Source organism: Podarcis tiliguerta (genome assembly GCF_965153285.1).
Source record: "Podarcis tiliguerta genome assembly, chromosome: Z".
In the NCBI taxonomy this organism is placed as follows: domain Eukaryota; kingdom Metazoa; phylum Chordata; class Lepidosauria; order Squamata; family Lacertidae; genus Podarcis; species Podarcis tiliguerta.
In genome coordinates this window covers 24,661,342-24,683,886 of record NC_139553.1, presented here as the reverse complement: position 1 = coordinate 24,683,886, position 22,545 = coordinate 24,661,342, and the positions used below count along the sequence as shown (strand labels likewise).

General features: G+C 43.3%; 1 protein-coding gene and 1 long non-coding RNA gene across 4 annotated transcripts in view; one reads left to right on the top strand and one right to left on the bottom strand.

Moving 5' to 3' along the window:
• Positions 1-22,545, top strand: part of LOC310669724 — a 550,125-nt gene that overhangs the window by 157,370 nt on the left and 370,210 nt on the right. The window lies entirely within an intron of this gene.
• The window catches only part of CAPN6 (calpain 6), a 64,622-nt gene that overhangs the window by 21,624 nt on the left and 20,453 nt on the right, over positions 1-22,545 (bottom strand). Inside the window, exons 1-6 of one of the 3 annotated variants that reach the window (XM_083423529.1) lie at positions 16,570-16,754; positions 8,084-8,215; positions 6,446-6,654; positions 5,179-5,371; positions 1,256-1,449; positions 153-230 (exon numbers count right to left, since the gene is read on the bottom strand). In XM_083423529.1, coding sequence (XP_083279655.1) covers positions 153-230; positions 1,256-1,449; positions 5,179-5,371; positions 6,446-6,654; positions 8,084-8,215; positions 16,570-16,674 — 911 coding nt within the window. In that variant the 5' untranslated portion in view covers positions 16,675-16,754. Of the gene's footprint in view, positions 1-152; positions 231-1,255; positions 1,450-5,178; positions 5,372-6,445; positions 6,655-8,083; positions 8,216-16,569; positions 16,755-22,545 lie in introns of those variants that run through there. The other 2 variants (XM_083423527.1, XM_083423528.1) reach the window with 2 other exon arrangements.

Sequence of the window (22,545 nt, the reverse complement as noted above, 5' to 3'; positions counted from 1 at the left end):
GAGGCTGGATGAAATGGGAAAGTGGTGGTGCTGGAGGCTGGAGCAGTGCCTTCACCCTAATTTCCCTCTTCCTGCCTATGAAATGTTATGGGCCTTTCGGTTGTCTTGACATATAAATATCTTAATGCTGCCTTAATGAGACCATTGCTCACCAGAACTCTCCGTCGTTTTCAATAGTGAGTCTTAATTTCTTCCGATCTGCTTGGCTCACCTTTTTCCACTCCTCTGATCTGAAGGGGAGGAAAAATGTTAAATCAAATAGCTCTTTCATTTGTATAAACATATATTTAAAGGGAAGAGCCATAAGCTGAGTGATAGAGTATCTGCTTAGCATGAAGAAGGACCTAAGTTTAGTCCCCAGCATCTCCAGGCAGGGCTTATCAGGTTCATTGTCTGTCAGGTTCATTGGTCTATTTTCAGGGGCTGCATGTAAAATTGTTTCTTAAAAAATGAGGTAGAATGACATAGTGGTTAAAGTGCCTGAATAGGACCTGGAAGACCAAGTCCCCCCTCAGCCATAAAGCTCACTGGGTGTGAAGATAAAATAGGGAGGGGGAGAATCATGTATGAATGAGTGAATGAATGAATTTTGGGTTGACTTCCCTGGAAAAAACCCTCTTTACTGCTGAATCAAAGCAAACATCAATCCACAGGCAATCTGATTGATGTTTGCTCTGATTCAGCAGTAAAGAGTAGGTTTCCCAGGAGAAAAGTGGCAAGATGAGAGAAAGTGTGGAAGAGCCCACTTGTGTCTGTGTTTGCATGTGTATACATCATTTTGGGCACAAGTGGGGGATCCCATGATAGTCTTCCCTATAAAACAAGAAACCTACAAAACTAGCATATCAGGGAGAAGACTATTTTAGAACCATTTTCCTGGGTGCCCTAGTTTTCTATCTCCAGGCTATTGATGATTCTGCAGAAGCAGAAGGAAATAATTTGTAAGGAACACAGACTAAAAATACATATATTTGCCCAAATTATTTCCTTCTGCTTCTGCATTAACATGAGTTAGAAAACAAGACAAAACCCACTGGTCCCACTAGCTAGGGATGATGGGAGTTCTAATCCAAAAACAGCTGGAGACCCAAGTTTGGGAATCCCCGCTCTAAATGGAGCCAGCCACCACCATGTTGCCTCTGTCTTCATTTGTCCCTTGGAAATGTTTCCACACTTGAGAGTGTTTCTTTTAGTGTCTGCACCTCTCTCAAAAAGTGACAAGCATATCCTAAATATCAAAGCATGCTTTGCTTACGAATCGCTCCATGGACCGTTCCACTCGCTCTTTCCCCAGGGGTTCCTCAACCTGATCATGAAGAGTTTCTTAGTCTTTTGCCATGGCACGCGCTTCTCTTCCAGGGGCATCTTCAGGATTTCTGTCACCGAGTAGGCATGGCCTTTGACCAAACCCATTTCAGTCTGTCCCTCAAATTCATCAGAGGACAAAGGCTGCGGCGTAAGAAAAACATGAATTAATGCAGGGATTTCAAAAGTCTTTGAGGAACACAGAATCTAGTATTTCCTTCTTCTTAAGTAATCATCTGGGTCCCTTCATCAGTTTTGCCCCACTGACCCCAGTATTGTTCTGACTTTAACACAAGGTCCTATGATCCTCGAAAGCAAGGGTCGTGAACCTCTGACTCACGGGCCAATTTGGCTCCCAATGCCCACCTGCCCCAAAGCTGACTTTATATGTGGCATCAGGGGTGGGGCAGGTAGAGACATAGCTGGCTCAGCTGCTCAACCAAGCTCCTCATAAGGAACTTTATCACACAGCCCATTGCTACAGAAAACTGGCTGGAGGTCATTGCTGATCAGCACTGACTTCAAGCCTGCTGGGCCACCAGTGCTTCAAAGCACCGTGCAGGACTCTCACCCCTTCCCAAAACATACCTGCTTTTGAAAAAACACACACATGCTCTAACATGTTGTGTATTGCCTCTCTAGCACAGTATAACTTTGGATAGTTTGGAATTGTTGTCTTAGCATTTCAGTTCATTGAGATTCATTGCCAGGATTTACACACCCCAGCTTTGGAGAGCATTAATTATCTACTGAATTTTCTAGTCCTTATTGACCACACACCTCTGCTTCTAGGCTTCTTTCCTCTTACTTCCGGACTGCCTGTTCCTATACACACTGCTGCCACCAATAATAACGGCAACTAAAGCAAAACATTCTAAAGCTGGGGGTGGGGTGGGTGAGTGAGGGAATAATAATAAAAACACAAATCAGTGAACGGTTTTCTAAAAGTCACGATCAGTGTTAACTAACGCCAAATCCACCATGTCTGACCATAACTGCAGTTCACAGAGAATCACTTCATAAGTTATACTGAGATCCACTGGCATTTCCCATGGGCTTCTCACCAGTCCTAACAATTATTCACTTGTATTCTTCACAAACAACACAGCATGCGTTTCCATGACAGCATAAGGAGTTATAGCACTATTCCTTCTTGTTAAAGCTGCAAAGACTGAAAAAGATTTCCATTAATCTTGGTGGTGACTTGCCAACCTGAATTGTAACCCGCTTCCTTTTCAAATTTTATTTTATTACGAAAAGCAATTCTTAGTACACCAATGTTTTCTGTATCCAAACACAGGATCTCTTCTCTCAGTCACCTGATAAAACCAAAACATGTAGCATCACCTTTCTATTTTCAGTTATAAAGCTACACATTAATTAAAAACTCTCTGTGTAGAAACACGTAATAGCGTTTGCAAACACATCCACCTTTGCTAGAAGCTAAGTTGTGAGGGAAGCTCATTTAAGCTTGATGTTGAATTGATATTGCTCTTGTCCCCATGGAGCAATGTTCAGAGGCACAACTGGTGCAATTGAAGAAAACCGTCCATCACACAACCAATCAGCTCCTGTTTGTATGCTTCTTGATATTCACATTACTGTCGGCAATTTTTGCTTTTTTCCAAAACCAGAGTCAAACTTGGGAATGTTGATGGACTTTCACATGGAGAATCTTACACAGCTTTTAATTTTCCATGCCATGTGTATTTTTACCACAGGTCAAGAGAAAACCATAGCCTTGAGTGTCTGAAACCAGTTGGCTAGATAAATGAAGAGCACCATATGCTTTTCTTAGCCACATCCGCTATTTACTCTTAATGCAAGCCAAATGGAATGTCTTCATACAAGATAAGAAGAGACAAAGAAAGACCTCGAGCTCAGTGCCTGCTCTGCACGTGGAGGGTCCCAGGTTGCATTTGTAACATCTCAATGGGGAGTGGAGGAATGTCCACTGTCCGAAACCGCAAGACAGCTGCTGCCAGTCTATGCAGAAAACACTGGGCTAGTTGGAACAATGGCCTCCGTCCTGTGTTCCAGTGAGCTGCTACGAGCAATGTATTTTGTTCAGTCTATAAAAAGACTGGGGTGCTGCTTGTTACAGAGTCCTGGGTAAGATAGCCATTCTACAAATGAACATCATGTTCACATAAGCCCCTGGGTTAAACCCATTCCAGGGCTTCTTTTAGCCCTGTATGGGTTTCCCTACTCCTCTGCATGCAGCTTCTAGTCTGTGTAGACCAAATTGAGTTTGATGGCCAATGTCTGACTGAGGCTGCATTTGCATGGCAGTTTAATTCATTGGAGCTGGAATATAGAGCATGCTTAGTGCTTGTTTTCATATTTGCTTCAGGGGAAAAAACTATCTGCAAATATTGGAAAGAGTGCTAAACATGTGCTATATTCCACTAAAATTCCACGCAAGGGAGGCATGCAAGGTTGCTTCTACCCAGAAATTTGTCATCTTGATGCCAACAGAATGAAAGCATTATTGGGTCTAATAGGTATATAGGAAGCTCCTTTCCATGGAGTCAGACCATTGGGCCATCTAGCTCTCTGCTCTCTGCACTGACTGTCAGTGGTTCTCCAGGACTTAGGGCAGGGTTTGCTCCAATTCTACATGGAGATGCTAAGGATTGAACCTGGGACCTTCTGCATGCAAAGCATATGCTCCACCACTGAGCTATGGCCCTTCCCCTTATATCATGCACTGTAAAACACCCGTGTGTATATACATATCCCTTCACTGAATGTACACAAGTAAGTGGCCTATGAATGGTATAATAAAGGCAGTTTCGTAAAACTAAGACACCAAGAAACGCCATGTGATTCTTTGCCATTTTCCAGGGTTTTGTCTGTTGTATAATACCATTTTATAGGTTTTTATGTTGTATTTTAAACTATTAAGCAGTTTAGAACTGCTTGTAGGTTAAGTACGCAAGCAAATAATCACCAATGAGTGGTGATTACAAATTCCAGGAGAGTAGTTCTGCTGCATTTTATTTATTTGCATGCAAGTAAGCAAGCAAGCAAATAAAAAAAAATGCAACACAACTGCTCTCCTAGAATTTGTAATCAGCACCAAATGACAATTTGTCTGCTGTAAATGAGTGTTTGGAAAATTAATTGTGACTATGAGAAATAAGCAACCAAACAAACAGGGAAGGCAGTAGAAGCTTGGACTGGAAGCTGGAAAACTCTGCTTTATTCATCTATGTCTGATCCAGGAATTATTCATCCCTCGCCCTATTCCAAAGGGGGTGGAACCTCACATTGCTGTGAAGAGTCAAGAGCATAGCAAGGGACAGATTAGATTGCAGATTTGGTTTTCACAGCTTCTATCCCCAGGGAGCTCTTTCCACACAGATTTGTCTTCCGACAATCCAGTGTGCCTTCAAGGGAACTACGGGTGAACTCTCACTCCATGCACAGCTCCAGACATCTCTTACGCTTTGTCATTCTCCCATCGAAAATGTCAGTATGGAGCATACATGCACATGCACACACACAACTCAGGCTCCTGTGACTGCACTGCAGGGAAAGTGAAAATCAGCTCTTTTTAGTTCAGTCTTCCTACTGCAGACCCCCTATCACTCTTAGATAATTTGTTAGTTAGTGGGTTGTAGTATTGTTTCATTTATTGTTTACTAATGTTGTTTCTTATTATTGTTATGGGGTGGGGACTGGTTTTTTTTCCTTATTTTTTGTTTCCCCTACCATGCTGTATGGAATTTTTATGCATCATTTGAATCCTCCTCCACATTTGAATGGGATATATACTTTCAGTGTAGGCCTCTAAGAGACTTTCTGGGTGACAAGCAACTGTTATTATAATTTTTTAAAATGCTCCTTCTCTTAGTAATATAAAATTACCATGATGTAACAGCTGATTAATCCTTCTCTTCTTTGCACCTTCAGCAAGTCTTCAAAGAGTTTCGCCCGCTCGATGATATCATTGCGGTAGTGGCCATCAATCATGTCAATGGATTCTGCAACTGCTCCTGTGAAGTCAACGATGGCCTCTGCGGTGTTGCCACCATCCAGGGCTTCATAAGACCCGGCCAGCCTAGTGGTAACACAATGTACATTGAGGACACACCCAGATATATGAAGAAGGTTTCGCTGCTCCCAATGGGCTGCCTCCCTCCTACTCCCCTCTAGAGGCATCGTGCTTACCTAGGTTTCATTTCCGTTGTTAGGAGATCACTAGACACTTGTTGGTATTTTGCAATATTTGGGTTTATTTAAAAATGCACGGGTTGGGCAAAGGTGGAGCAGGCACAGCTTAAATACTCCAACCTATGGGGAAATCCACTACGCTACATCAGATCTCCAGAGAAAGGCAGCCAGAACTCCAAAATGATGTAAGCTGGTCAAGCTAAAACTCAATTCTCTGCCTTGCCATCTCGCTAGCTAATCTTAGCCCCCTAAAAAACTGCTGTTTCCTATAATTTGTTTACCCAGAGACCTAGATCTCACCATCCTTAGCTCAGAGTGGGAGAATGAAAGGCATACACCTTTTAGTTATGTCCTCCTAGCCATTTCCTGCCCACTCTCCTGCAGATAAGCCCCATTAAATTTGAACTAGAGTAGAATTGTGATGTCAAGGGAGAGCTTTGCATTACCTACAGGTATAGACAGGGTGTTCTTTTCATCCAGAACTTGCCAGAATTCAGGTCTGGCACCTCTCAAGTAGGCACTATTGTCATTAGAAGAGAACATGGGTTCATGGTGAGTTCTGGCACCTCGTTTTCTAGAAAAATAGCACTGGGTATGGATACCTTGCCAACTTTATCTGGACTGTTGAGGGAGTCCCTTATAGTACTTCTGTCCCCATGAAATTTCTCATAGGAAACCCTCCCAATCTGACCATGCTACATGTGTATTCTATGCACTGCAGGGAAAGTGAAAATCAGCTCTTTTTAATTTAGTCTTTCTACTGTAGACCCCCGATCACTCTTAGATAATTTGTGTTTTCTATGTAAGGCATGAGGTAGGAAGAGGCCCCATGATCATCATGGGCAATTTGTTTAAAACCACTTGGTTTTGGTAAGATTGTAACATTTTGTAACAACATTACGAGGCAGTTTTCATTTTGTTGAAAGAACAGAAATTGTGCCAAGTCAAAGCAATCACGTACTTTGCGTAGGCCTTCTCCAGAAGGGCGCTCCAGAATTCATTGCGGTCGTTAGAATGGCAATAGATCAGCTCATTGTCTACAGTTGGCAAGCGGTCATCTATGACCACATCAATCCATTCTCCAAAACGCCAGAAGCAGAAGTGAAATATCCCCACATTTATATCTGGCTTATCTGAAACATAGTCCTGTTCCTCAACATCTGGAACCACCTAAAGTGTCCAAAGAAACAGAATTACTCCAAGCATTGAGGCAGGAAACATTTCTCGATTAACTGATAAAATGGATCCATTAAAAAAATAATCAGACGCCAAAAAACATGGATTTGTAAAAATTAATTTGTAATTGGGGAGGGGGAGACTTCCATGACAAGGAAACAATTTAAATTCCTTCTTAGTTAAGATCATTCTTATAGCCCTAGAAAAAAGGTTACTAGCTTTTCCTTACCAATCTCCTGGAAATCACCCAGATATTTTTCCAGCAGACCCTGATCTTCCTGCTTGTCACTCTTTCCCTAACTGTAACTAAGCCCATGTATTTGAAGCCTGAAACAACCACCATAGATATGGTCTTGCCTCCACTCTGTGCCCCCTGCCAGATTTCTAAAACTGGAGCGCTGCACCTTCAACAGGGACAGAATGTAGAAGAACAGACACACCAATGGTTTGCAGCAAGTCATGCTAGTTTTCGTGGGTCAAGATGCTGGAGATCCATACATATATATCTATATCATCTATATCTATATCTAATCTATATCTATATCTAATCTATATCTATATATCTATATCTATATATATCTTGCATCTATATTTCAATTAGTTTCAAAAGAGGATACAGTGGTACCTCGAGTTACAAACGCCTCAGGTTACAAACTCTGGTAACCTGGAAGAGTTACCTCAAGTTGAGAACTTTGCCCCAGGATGAGAACAGAAATAGTGTGCCAGTGGCACAATAGCAGCAAGAGGCCCCATTAGTAAAAGCACGCCTCTAGTTAAGAACAGTTTAAGAACGGGCCTCCGGAATGAATTAAGTTTGTAACTAGAGGTATCACTGTACAAGGTAGAAGAGATTGGTTTGGGACTGCAGAGCTGAGAGAAGAGGCTAAGCCTTTCCTCCCACACCTTCTTCCTGATACGAATCACCTCTCCTCAGATCCTATTTGCCCTGTTAGGGAAATGGATGGTTTTACAAAATTATTCATTCAGAGTAAATTGGTCAGCCAAAGGATGAAGAACTTTTTTTTTCAGATCAAGGGCTGCTTTGCATTCTTGGTGACCTTCCAGGGGCCACAATCATAGTTCCATCCAATCAAAAACACTGAATCGGTGGATGAAGCCAAGTCTGTGAGGACTGTGGGCTTGAGGAGAGTTCTGAAGTCAAGAGGGCTGCATTTGACCCTGGAAGGCTGCATTTGACCCTGCCTCCCCATCCAGATGTGCTCATTAAAAAATCACTCATGGAAAGAAACACCAGTTGTTTCTCTTCCAAGATCAAAAGGACTTGGGATCCTAAACCACATATGATTTATCGTTATTACTGTCTAAAAGCAAAAGTATTCCCAGAGTAGCTGCCTTTAGCGTCCTTGACACCCATCGCTTTAGAGCCCTGGGAATCCTCGTCTGTTGCTCAGTAGCACAGTACCTTTTGCCAGAGGTTCTGCCGAAGGGCCAGGCAAGAGCAGGCTGCCACAAACCAGCAGTTTCCCAGCTTCCCTTGGTGCAAGTCGTGGGAACTGATTCCATTGACAACCAAGTGAGGATCTTCAGAGAGCTCCTTTAAAGGCAAAACACACATAAGCAAATTGGTTTCACAGTATTATAAATCAGGCAAATGGCTCCCAGGTTTCAAACGTTTGACCTGCTTGAAATTTTGCTGAAATGTTTAGGGTCATCCACATTTCCGCTGTGTCCTGTGATTTCTGGGCATGGTTCTCAGAGGTTTTTCTTCCGCCCTGCCGCTTTCCCCAGGAAAACCCGCAGTTTACCGCTGAATCAAAACAAACATCAATTGGGTTTTCTGCAGATTGACATTTGTTCCGATTCAGCAGTAGACAGTGGGTTTTCCCAGGGAAAGAGACAGGGCAAAAGAAAAAGCTCTCAGGCCTGTGCCTAGAAATCAAGGGACACGCAAAGTATGGATGAGCCTGTTGGAAGATCCTAGAAGAAACCTGGAAAATGGTCTTGAACAAGTTGCTAATGTAAATGAGCATGTGAATGATTCAGCATTAGGTCTCTGGCCGAATGGCTAAAAGAGAAAAAGATTATCTTGTTTTATTTGTTATTGACCAGTGTAAAGTTTTGTAAATAATAAGGACTGAGAAACAGAACCAAATGGTGTCTATTCCTGTAATGGGAATTTCACGAAGAGATAGCTGGAATGCTGCTGCTGTAAAGAAGTAAAAGATGCAGGAAAACCTTTTTTGTAAAAGGAACTCTGCTGCAGAAAGAAATGAAAACCCAAGAGCAGATGCTCACACACAACAGAGCCCTTAGTTAAAAAGGAAGAAAGCTCTCGTCAAAGGTGGTGCAGAACTATAGAATGAATTAAGTGGCCCATTTTTGTTTCCACCCACCAGTAGGAAACGAGAGCCACCATGGACAGGAACTTCCATGGTGGCAACTCCTGGAATTCAGGCGATGGGAGAAGATACAGGTTAACACGCTCATGGATCTCATGCATGGAGTGGCCTCCCCATTCACTTCAGTGGGGGAGAAAATTCGTGGTGTGCAATGCGCAGACTGAACCGCCCCCTACATTGAAGTGAACATGGAAATCATTTGTGCAGGAGCAGTATGAGCACTGGAGAACAGGGATGCACATGATGTTTGCAAAAAGCAATCTCAAAAACAACCTTTTAAAAAACATTTAGCAGCAGACTTTATGAACACACAATTTTGTGCAAGACTTTTTGCACACTGTAGAGGAGTGGCACTGAGCAGAAGAACTCCTGTAGTGCCCCATAAATTTAGAAAGTGGGGAGGGAGGTTCAAAAGTTCAGAAAAATTCTAAGTTATAGGAGCCTGTTGCTTTATGAAACACTGGGGAACATGGGAACGCAAAACGAGGCAACTGCCTCAACAGAATCAAAACCCAATCTTATACACATTTACTCAGAAGTACATTTCAATGTGTTCAGTGGTGTTTGCATCCAAAACCAAAATCCTGCTGTGAGGCAAAGGCAGGGCTGTGAGGTGGCTCAAAGGGCAGGAGTCATTCCTGCATGCCCTGGGGCAAATTATTTACATTTGCAGATTACAAATTTTCAGCGGGAATCATAAAGATTGATAGCAGAACCCTGTAGATATTCCAAACTGTGGAACATGCCATACTAGAATAACAACCTGAGTGTTGTCACAGACCAATGTGAACACAGACTAAGCTAAGAAAAGCATTGAGTCATGGATCTTTTCCAGCCATGTGAAGCAATGTGAATGAAGGAGTTTGGTGGACCATGCTTGGCAAAGTATGCTTGAGGTAGGTGCCTCAACAGAAAAGACGCTGTACCTGTTTGGCACCAGTATTGTTCTCCTCTAGGTCAGGGAATCTTCAGACTGGGGTATAGATATTAAGGTTGTGTATACATTACCATTTAATCTGGCTCCAGTGCACTCCTACCACTGGTGTTTGAAGCTGTGAACACATGATGTTGGCCACAACCCACATCAATCTTGCAGTTTCTTGAGAAATGCTGCTGTTTGGTGAGCTCCCCCCCCCCCAAAGAAACCCTACCTTCCACCAGATGTCTCCCCAAACCATCTCCCACTGCTTTGCATTTCAGCTGAGGTGTGTACCTATGAGACAGCCATTGCGCATGCACAGATGATAGCACATGTGCAGATGAGAGTGGGGAGGGGGGGAGACACCAAACAGGTAATATGGATCAGGCAATGACAGCCCCCCCCCCCCCCATGGTGTGAACAGCAGTTTGCAAATGTGGCTTGAAACATAATGAGTGAAATGGCCATGCTGAGTTTTAAGTCGCTAATGTGTTCAAAGCTTTAGGAGTTTAGATACCAAAACATCAACATGCTTTTAATCACTGCGTAGGAAGAAAATATCCCAACTCTACACTGGAAATAGTTCAGAATTCCGAACCTTATCTCTAGCATTGATGCTTTCCAGCTTCCTTTTATAACTTTTAATAGTGAATGCATTTCAAGAGGAGTGTTGTTGGGTTCATCCTGCTTGTGGCCTTAGTTTTGGAATCCAAAACAATAATCATTCAAGCACACTCACATTTGACCAGCCGAAAAAGAGACTATATATCATACTTGCATCCCTTTGCCAGAATTACAATGCAAAGTCATGGTGAGAATACAGCTTGTCTGGGTTCTCTCATCGCTTTGAGCCTCTGAGTCCCAGAGGTCAACAATGCAGACAGCCTTCCATGTGGATGTGGTTAAGGCTGATTCCAAAACAAATATAAGGATGACACAGAACTTCTTTTGCTGTTTCTTTCCCCTTCCCATTACAGTTGCATAAGTGTGCATAAACTTACAAGCTAGGAGCAGCCTAAGAATGAATGTTGCTCAACGTATTTACAAGCTTAAAGTGATTTGATTCTACCACACATTCACAGCGAAGACTACCATGAGCAGTGGGAGAATTCATGGGGGGGGGGGGATGTCTTTATTCAAGTTATTGTGAAGTCTTTGACCTGAATTTTAAGCTATTTTCTCAATGAGCTAAAATTTCAGGGTAAGGAGACAAAACTGCTTGATTTGAAAGCTTTTGTTTCCAGCTCTGTTTCTCCAGTATATTGAGCTATCACCCTCCTGAGCCTCCAAACATAGTCAGGTTTTGCCCTCTCAGTCATTGGCTCCACCTCACACATCTAAATCTCAAGATAACCTGGCAACCATAGTTTTTATTATACAGTTTGTAACTGCAATTCTAAACAGGCTTACTTTAGAGTAAGCCCAAAACTTGCATAGAAGTGCACTGCCTGAGTAGTAGAGGTAGAAATTAGAGAGTTCTGGAACCTCATTTATGATGAGATGAAAAAGATTTTTAAATTAACATTCTCAAAGAATTCTGGGAAGTTGTGTTTGTTAAGCAGGCTGAAAGATGTTAGGAGAGCTCTATTCCCCTCACAGAGCTTGTGAAGAAGCATTCCACTCTGTGATTTGTAGCTCTGTGAGGGGAACAGGGAGTCTCCTAACAGCCCTCAGCACCTCTTATCAAACTACAGTTCCCCAGAATTCTTGAGGAGGCATCCATGACTGTTTAAATGGATATAATGCTCATTTGTGCTGATGGGGTCGTACAGAACTGGATTATAACAAATCCTCTGATGGTCTTTCTGTGCCATCACAACTCTCCCTGAAATCAGAACTATAATTCACTTGGCTGACGCTCATTAAAAAGAGGAAAGATGTGTCTTCTTTCGGAAACAATAAATGATGCTACTGCCTCTCCCCGCTCCCCCCCCCACACACACCGGAAGTATTTATGGACTATTCCACATAAATTTATCAGCCATAAAGGATCTCGTAAATAGCAAAGCACCCTGCATTTTCTTGATGAGAGAGAAGCCTTCCACAGAACCCTAAGGGATGCTACCACCTCCCCACTTACAAATGGGCAAATAAAAGTTAGTACCAGCTATGGAAATAAATCTGATCATTTTAGTGCATCTGGAATGAGCCTGCAGGCAGAGAGAGAGAGAGAGCGCATAACTACATAATGCAGTATTTAAATAAAAGGTATCATTTTATTAGAAGCTTTAAACAAGACAACTGGATTTCCTCTGTATTATCTCTCTACTCCTAGGGCTCTGTGACAGATGTATGTGTTATTTCAACATTGAACAACTCAACCTTGGGAGGAATATGGCTTTTGACATCCTGTATTTTTGGAGAAGGATTAACCAGCTTCTTCCTTCTAAGAAGAGGAGGTAGAGGGCAGCAGACATCAAATTAGATGGTTTCAGGCTGCATGAGGACCAAGTGTGTGGCTTCAATCACTGAACAGATGAAGACTTCCCCCATAAACCAAACCTGTGAGGAAGAACAGAGGCTGCTGCCTTATACTGAGTCAGACCATTGGCCCATCTAGTCTACACTGATCGGCAGCTGCACTCCAGTGCTTCAAACTCAGGTCTCTCCCAGTCCTACATGGAGATCCTGGGGTTTGAAACTGGGGTATTCTGCATGGAAAATGGATACTCTACCCCTGAGCTATGGCCCTTCCTAAAATATTTTAGAGTCTTTTCTTTGAGGGCCAACATCACTGAATATATGGTGGCTAGCAACTGAAGAAAGGACCTTGGTGGCGAAACCCTGGCTGTAGAATGCTCTGACCAGGAATGCCTGTTTTGATATAATTTTGGCACCAGGATGAGAACAGAAATTGTGCTCCGGTGGCACGGCAGCAGCAGGAGGCCCCATTAGCTAAAGTGGTGCTTCAGGTTAAGAACAGTTTTAGGTTAAGTACGGACCTCCGGAACGAATTAAGTACTTAACCCGAGGTACCACTGTAATGTGTACAAAGGTATATGTATGGAGTGAAAAAACATGTACAGTGGTACCTCGGGATGCGAATGGGATCCGTTCTGGAGCCCCATTAGCATCCTGAACGGAACGCAAGATGCGATGACGTGTCAGCGCGTGCCACATTTTGGCAAAAACATGTAAATTGGGCAAAATTGCATAAAACTTGTTGGTACCATCTGTCTCAAGAGACAATGGAGTGCACCTTGGTGGGGTGAAGTCAAACCACTGCATTAGCAGTACCAAAGTGACTTCTCCTGGGTGCAAGCCTGGGTAGTGTGTATGGAGGTCCGGGGCTGTCCAGACAACAAGACCCCACTCTCAGCCTTACTGGCACCAGCTTGACTGCAGGAGTTGCTAAAAGGAGGCATACAAGGTGCCATCTAAGCATCTTAGGAACTCCACTCCGGAATTGTGTAGGGTTTACTCCTTGGCCTTTTCTTCTCCGAAAGATAGCATGCAAGGCAGAAGAGGTTTAGGATCAGTTTTCCTTCTCCTAGATTGATGAATCCCATCTGCCCCTCCCTTCCCTCTACATCATATGCAGAATGAATGAATCTTTATTTGCATCAGCCATTGGCCATAGTAACATAACAACAATATGATAAACAAAATTAAAAAAAGTCAATTACATAATTATATAAAGTGGTACCTTGGGTTACAGACGCTTCAGGTTACAGACGCTTCACATTACAGACGCTTCAGGTTACAGACTCTGCTAACCCAGAAATAGTAACTTGGGTTAAGAACTTTGCTTCAGGATGAGAACAGAAATTGTGCTCCGGTGGCGCGGCAGCAGCAGGAGGCCCCATTAGCTAAAGTGGTGGCTCAGGTTAAGAACAGTTTCAGGTTAAGAACGGACCTCCAAAATGAATTAAGTACATAACCAGAGGTACCACTGTATAAATAAATCTATGCACATAGAAAACTAGCTAGGGCAGAACGCTTTGCCTGACACCCATTCAGTATGGAGGGATTTTTAAAAGTATATTTATTTTTTTGGTACAGTCGTACCCTGGTTGTTGAACACCCTGGAACTCGGACTGCCTTCTTGACCATTTGACCCACTATTGGCCTCATCCGCTCAATCCGCCAGACCCTGTCTTTGTATGCAGGGGTTAGTCACTGAGGGTTTGAGACCCATCAGCTACCAGCCAGTCAAAGCTGTTTCCCGGGGTGTGGCTGCTGTCACATACTGGCAGCTTCTCGGAGCCACAGGTGAGAGCTGAATGCAGGGTGGGGGCCAAAGGTATACAAACTACCCCAGAAGGAGCAATATATGTCCCCCACCAGGGGTACTACCTCTCCCCCAACACCCTGTACACCTCTAATTGTATAAAGAAATGTGTAAAGTTCAAACTAAAGAAATGTGGAAAGTTGAACTTGAGATTGGGGGGGGGGGTGAGAAACTGTGAGAAACTGCAATGGATTATTTGCCCTGAGCTACAATCCTTTTCTAAATTCAGAGAAGTCTGCTCTTAAACCCTCTCACAGAGCATTTAAAGTTTAGGCGGGCAAAGACGCAAGGGGTTGCTAGCCAACCGCAGCACACGAGAGCAGACAGCAATATCAAAAGCTATAACTGGTGTGTATTTTGCAAGCTTCACAACTGATGAGAACAAATTTAAGAGATCCCAGAGCTCACCGTGAGGCTTGCTACAGTCATAAAAATGTAGTACATTTTGTCATAAACCACACATTGTTTAATTTATGGTATTCAAAGCAACATTTTACTTTATAATGCCTTAGATCCAAGAACATTTGGGAAACTTTTGCTCGTTCCCAAGGACCTTCCTATGGCTGTCCTATACCTAATCTTTTTCAGAGGCTCATAGCAGAGCGGTTTGAAGTATTTCATTGCCTCGTGGTGGCAGTCTATGCCCAGGGATCTCCCGCACGCAACCACAATCAAATTATCAGCACATCGGAAGAGTTTACTTAGCCCCGGGACATGAAGCTAGTTGTGAATGGAACAGCTGGAGAATCTTGGAACTTGTAACCCAGAATGAATTGCAACAGTCGAAACCATCAGAGATCAGAAAAGAGGGAGTTCCACAACTTTTGGGCTTATTCTTATTGCGAATGGAAAATCCCTCCAATATTTAGTGATGATATAATTTATCTGCTGGGATAAAACACAGGTGGTTTTGCTTACAAATGATCTAACTAACGGTAGCTCAGCTATTTCTTCTATGTAAATATGTAAAAATGAAAGAGCGGTGTGCTGCCAGAAAAAAACCCTATTAATTCTGGCCTATGTTTAACTGGTAATAAATAAGGTGCAGACTCATAACATTGCTTTGTTATATTGTCATCTGGTTTGAAGTTCAGTCAGTTTATTCTGTATTGCCAAACTGAGAGATGTCTGGAAGAATTGTCTTCAGTAAGCTGAAGCCGCAAAAATAAGCTTTCTGAAATGATGATTAATTGGGTGCTGCACAAGCGGTTCAGCCTCATATCTCCCTGCCTCCCCCCACCCTGGCCTTTTCCTGGGCGATGCTATTATGATCCTTGAGTTGCTTATTTCTTTACAGTGAAATGCAAACCCTAATGAAGCCAGAACTGCCTTTGGCTTTAATGGGGTCAAGATGTCATTCTCTATCGATTCCATAGCATCAGCAAGTCAGATATTGCAGTATTACATGTGAGGACAATAATTTGTGGTAGAGGGTGGACTGGAGGAAAGGTGGGAGACTTGTCAATATATTCAGCTGCCTGTGCCCCTTCAGGGCTCACCTCCACTGAGTAACAGACAGAGAGGACACTCACTGCTTTTACACCCACAAACTTTGAAACACACACATAGAGATCAACACATGCATTGTGGTGCAGTAACTAGAGTGCTGGGCTAGGAGACCAGGATTCAAATCCCCACTAAGCCATAAAACTCACAGGGTAACCTCGGGCCCATCACTGTCTCTTAGTCCGCTCTACCTTCTGGGAATGTTGTGAAGATAGAATGGAGAGTAGGAGTACCATGTACACCACCTTGACTCCTTGGACGAAAGGTGTGATTATAGAAAGAAGAAGGAAGAGAAGGAAGAGGAGGAGGAGGAGGCAAACACATATATGCAAGCATGTGTATTTATGAAAGCTCATCCATTTCTGAGTCACACCCACAAAAGTATTTGCTGTACGGACTGCCGTACTGTGAAACCAAGTGTCCCTGTGCCTGTTCAGACACACCCTTGGGTATAAAGGTAAAGGTAAAGGTACCCCTGTCCGTATGGGCCAGTCTTGACAGACTCTAGGGTTGTGCACCCATCTCACTTAAGAGGCCGGGGGCCAGCGCTGTCCGGAGACACTTCCGGGTCACGTGGCCAGCGTGACAAGCTGCATCTGGTGAGCCAGTGCAGCACACGGAAACGCCGTTTACCTTCCCGCCAGTAAGCGGTCCCTATTTATCTACTTGCACTTTGACATGCTTTCGAACTGCTAGGTTGGCAGGCGCTGGGACCGAGCAACGGGAGCACACCATGTCGCGGGGATTTGAACCGCCGACCTTTCGATCGGCAAGTCCTAGGCACTGAGGCTTTTACCCACAGCGCCACCCACGTCCCACCCTTGGGTATGCTCTCATGTTAATAACTACATGCATACATACATATACATTCACACAAAACACAAGTAATTTACCTTCTTGGTTGTGGTGCTGAAAGTGACAACGATATATGCGATAGTCAGCTGCATGATGAGGATTAGAGGTCGTCGTAAGCATGCCGATTTCATTAACCGCCCCATGGCAAAAGAGTTTAGGCACGGGAACGAATTGTGTGTCCGTGCTCTTGGCTGGATCTGACTCTCACTCTTCTCTTCTCATCTCTTCTCTTCTCTTCACTAGGTAAGCTATCAGAGAAGGCTTTAAGAGGGACCCTGCAACTGCAAACTCCTCCCATAGTCAAGGACTTCCAACACCAGCGAGTCTGGCACCTGCAGGCTGGGGCCAATCACAGAATGCGCCAGCGAGATAAAATCTCTTCCTTGCTTAGAAAATGACACACATTGCATCCTTGGCATTTCCAGGAGGGCTTAAATGTTCCTGTGCTTGAAAGCCTTGGCAGCTATTTCCAAGGAATGCTAAGAACACTGACCCTGAAAGCGACATGACCCAACATATTCACTTTTACCCATCATGCTACTCTTCAGTTTCTAATTCCTGCCAATCTATGCATCCCCATCATGTCCGATTTCTTTCTGTTTTAAGCAAAAGTCTGTATAAACTAACCAACTGGAGAGCATTTCTCTCCTGCAGAGCATGCTCAGTCCAAACTGACAGCATCTATGGCAAAACATATTACTTGTGTACAGTGCACAGGACCACCTTCTGCAGCAATTAAAATTTACTTAGCTTCAACCTCTTGCCATTGCAGAAGCAGCAATTATTTATCTTATACCGCTTTCACCCTCTTAAGCTAACCACTTTTATCTATCTAGGAGAGTCCCGGTTTCTCTTTTTTCCCCCTAGTACCTGTTCTTTTTAAAACTGTAAGAAGTATTATGGCCCTTTAAAGACTAACCAATTTATTATGTCCTAAGCTTTCAGGCACTACAGTTCAGTTTTTCAGATGCGTAAAAGTGTTGTCCTGAGTTGCAGGCCCGAGGTTGCATGGGGATTATAAAAAGAGAGCTCCCAAGGAAATGAAAAGAAGAAAAGTGAAGTGATAATTTCATACTTAACAATGGTAATTCACAAAAGAATTTCTGATGCATGCTCTGGTTATCTCCCACTTGGACTACTGCAATGCGCTCTACGTGGGGCTACCTTTGAAGGTGACCCAGAAACTACAACTAATCCAGAACGCAGCAGCCAGACTGGTGACTGGGAGCAGCCGCCGAGACCATATAACACTGGTCTTGAAAGACCTTCATTGGCTCCCAGTACGTTTCCAAGCACAATTCAAAGTGTTGGTGCTGACCTTTAAAGCCCTAAACGGCCTCGGTCCAGTATACCTGAAGGAGCGTCTCCACCCCCATCGTTCTACCCGGACACTGAGGTCCAGCACTGAGGGCCTTCTGGCGGTTCCCTCACTGCGAGAAGCCAAGTTACAGGGAACCAGGCAGAGGGCCTTCTCGGTAGTGGCGCCCTCCCTGTGGAATGCCCTCCCACCAGATGTCAAAGAGAACAACAACTACCAGACTTTTAGAAGACATCTGAAGGCAGCCCTGTTTAGGGAAGCTTTTAATGTTTGATGTATCACAGTATTTTAATATTCTTTTGGAAGCCACCCAGAGTGGCTGGGGAAGCCCAGCCAGATGGGCGGGGTAGAAATAATAAATGATGATGATGATGTCACAGATATCCTGGCATTGACATTGGCACACTAGATTTGGTATTTTTTTAAGAACAATATTGTGCCTACGACAGAATCCTGCAGCACCCTATTTGTCACTTTCCGCCAGAATGATAAGGAACCATTTGTGAACGCTCTTTGAATTTGGTCAGTCAACTAGCTACAAATCCAAGTAACAGTTACCTTGTCCAGCCCACATTTTACCAGGTTCACAAGAATATCACTGGCGGGTTGTCAAAAACCTTACTGAAATCAAGATGTCCACAGCATTTCCCTGATCCTCCAAGCTTGTAACTTCATCAAAAAGACATGTGGTTTGTCTGGCATGACTTGTTTTTGAGAAACACATACTGGGTCTTCGTAATCACAGGATACTTTTCTAATTGCTCACAGAGCAACTGTTTCACTAACTGTTCTAGGGCCTTCCCTGGTATTAACATCAAGCTCACTGGTTGGTAGTTTCCTGGGTCTTCTTTCCCCACTTTTTTTTTTTAAAGATCGGGACAACATTTGCCTGCTTCCGGTCTGCAGGGACCTCACCTGTTCTCCAGTGACAGGTGTCATCTCACACTTTCTGCTGCATCTACCCATCACTTTCTTTCACAAAAGTCCTATCTTTTGGGGAAATATTTTTTGTGCAAAAGCTCAAAATTCACAAGTATGTGACTGAAGCCTACTCAAAAAGCAACCTTCTGGAGACACGCTAAGTTTCTAAATAGGGAAAAATTGAAATAGTTGATCCTTAAAACAACATTCCTTCAGTTTCACTTGCCAGAGGGCATCTCTGAAAATATTGACAGGAAAAGAGTTGTTTTCCCCCCCCCCTTAATTAGCATTTTCAGCATAGCCAGTAGAGTCACAGCTCATTAGGCAGAACTCTGCATAAGCGTTAATATCACTACGCAAATTTACTCTATATAGCAGCACAAGTCTGCAGGGGTAGCCTGCTGATGAATATGAACTCTTCTGCATTTTTGCAAACACTTGCAAATGTCAATGTTTTTAATGTGGGGTGGGGAATGGATGAACAAATTTAATGGTCAGAAACAAGCTGAAATATACCATATTTTTTGCTCTATAAGACTCACTTTTTCCCTCCTAAAAAGTAAGGGGAAATGTGTGTGCGTCTTATGGAGCGAATGCAGGCTGCGCAGCTATCCCAGAAGCCAGAACAGGAAGAGGGATCACTGCTTTCGCTGCACAGCGATCCCTCTTGTTGTTCTGGCTTCTGAGATTCAGAATATTTTTTCCCTTGTTTTCCTGCTCCAGAAACCAGGTGCGTCTTATGGTCTGGTGCATCTTATAGAGCGAAAAATACGGTACTTGACTGGAAGGCTGATAGCATGGTGAAGCTTCATGTTCTCAAGGCCTGAGCTCCAACAGGAAGAACGATATGCTAGCAGGTCTCTTGCTGCTTTCTACCTAGGACAACCAGTCGCTAAGCAAAATAATGAATGAATACAAATCTAATGTTAGAAATGGCAATAATAAGAAGCCAGTGAGAATATCTCAATCTCTCAGGACATTTTACTGCTGACCTGAATGTTCTACATGAACAATCTATGGAACCCAACCTTTTGCTGAATGCCACTCTACAGTAAATACATTCCAGAGGGTGAAAGCAATGTGAAACTGCAGCATTAAAATTTATTTATTTTTAATTAAATTTTTTATTAGTAAAGGTAAAGGTACCCCTGCCTGTATGGGCCAGTCTTGTCAGACTCTAGGCTTGTGAGCTCATCTCACTCTAGAGGCCGGGAGCCAGCGCTGTCCGCAGACACTTCCGGGTCACGTGGCCAGCGTGACAAGCTGCATCTGGCGAGCCAGCGCAGCACACGGAACGCCGTTTACCTTCCTGCTATAAAGCGGTCCCTATTTATCTACTTGCACTTTAAGGGTACTTTCGAACTGCTAGGTGGGCAGCAGCTGGGACCGAAAGATGGGAGCTCACCCCGCCGCGGGGATTCGAACCGCCGACCATACGATCGGCAAGTCCTAGGCACTGTGGTTTTACCCAGAGCGCCACCCGCGTCCCTTTAATTTTTTTTAAATTAATTAATATTTTATTAACATAACATAACAAATGCCAAAGAAAACCCCCACGATTATCAAAATTGCAGAACTGTAGTACAGAGGTTATATTTTTCAAATAAACAGAAAGAAGATAATATAGAAAAATAAAAGCATCATGGAAGCCAAAAAAAAAAAAAAGCATAATGAAAGCCAAATTTTGCAGTTTGTTTGCGGGAAGACAGTTTTGTATATCTAAAATTGACACGTAAGAAATGAAATCCCACCAAACGGTGCAGAAATGGTTCCAAGTCTTCCTCAGCTATGTAATTGAGCTATTTTCAATGCAATAGGCAGATAATCTTCCTAAATTAGAATTTATCACAGCGTTTTATTTTATTGCAGTTTTGAACTGATAGCTTTTACCAGCCATGATATCTTTTAGAGGAAAGATAGGATAAAAAACTAAATAGATAAACAAACAAGAAAACAGAATGAATCTAGGGTTGGTGTGTTATCATGAAAAGATGATTTGAGCATATTACATCGATCCTGACCTGACTGCACTGGCTACCAATTAGTTTCCAGGCCCAATTCAAAGTGCTGGTTTTGACCTATAAAGCCTTAAATGGCTCAGGACCCAGTACCTCAAGGACTGCTTCTACCTATTTGAACCAACCTAGACCCGGCAATCATAAGATGAAGCTCTTCTTTGCGTGCCCCCTTCACGAGAGATTCAGAAGGTTGCAACATGAGAATGGGCCTTCTCTGTGGTAGCTCCCTGCTTGTAGAATGCCCTCCCCAGGGAGGCTCACCTGGTGCCCCGCAAGACAAATGCCTCGCAAGATGGAAAACCCGCTAGACGAAAGGGTTTTCCGTTTTGGAGGTGCTTCGCAAAACGAATTTGCTATGGGCTTGCTTCGCAAGACGAAAATGTCTTGCGATTCCTGGGTTTTTTCCCCCTCCCCCCCTTTTTCCCAAGCCCCTAAGCCGCTTAACAGCTGTTCGCTAAGCCGCTTAACAGCTGATCGCTAAGCCGCTTAACAGCTGATCTAAGCCGCTTATCAGCTGATCTAAGCCGCTAATAGCCTTTTAGCAGCTAATCTGCTAATCCCTTAAGGCTTTAATAGCCGCTAATAGCCTTTTAGCAGCTAATCCGCTAATCCCTTAAACCTTTAATAGCCGCTAATAGCCTTTTAGCAGCTAATCCGCTAATCCCTTAAGCCTTTAATAGCCGCTAAACCACTAATAGCGCTAATCCGCTAATGGGCTTGCTTCGCAAGACGAAAAAAACCGCAAGACGAAGAGACTCGCAGAACGGATTCTTTTCGTCTTGCGAGGCACCACTGTACATTTTTAGATGCCAGGCAAAAACATTCCTCTTTCCCCAGGCATTTGTCTAGTTAAACAATACATGGCCTTCTAAACTGTGTATGCGTCTATGGAGTGGGTGGTACTGTTTTTGTTTGTGTTATGATTTTTTGTGTTTTTATATTGTAAACTGCCCTGTAATCTTCAGATGAAGGGAAGTACAGAAACTTAATAACGAATAATGTTAATAATGTCTTACTGCTGCTGTGAATGGTGCCTGCTTTACATTTAGCCGTCTCCTTTTCTGCTGCTCTTTCCTGTTATGGGATAATTAATGTAACTTTAGCCTTTTGTGAGCTGCTCCCGGAATCTGTTGAAGGGCAGGTCATAAACCAAGTTAGTCAATATTTGTCCAAATGTGAGGCAAAATCCAGTATATTAGAAATTAGGCTTAGGTTTACCTCAAACTGAGACTATGATAGAAACAAGAGCCCTCTTCAAGTGTTACTGTCCGAAGAGGCAACATAGGCAGAAAAGGGTTATGTGGTCGTACAAATTCCCTGGACCCCTTGCATGATACCCATGGTCGACAGCTGCCTGAGGGAAGAACAGCGTAGTAGACACGAGTGGCTCTCCATTTGTGGAAAGCCCTTCCCAGGAAGGTTCAGCTGGCACCTTCATTATGCACCTTTACACGCCAGGCAAAAACATTCCTCTTCAACCAGGCCTTTGGCTAATTGGCACTTGATGCCTTTTTAAATGTGTTGTGGAGGGGGGGGGGGTTATTGGGTTGTCTTGTTTTTATCATGTATTTTAGGTTTTTTATACTGTAATTTTAAGTTGTGAACTGCCCTGAGATCTACGGGTATAGGCAGTCCTGTTTTTCTAGAAAAAGAGGTGCTGGAACTTACCATGAATGCCTCCCTTGTTCTCTTAGAATGGCAATTATTATTATTCACAAAATAAAACAATACAATGATAAACTAATAACAAAATAATA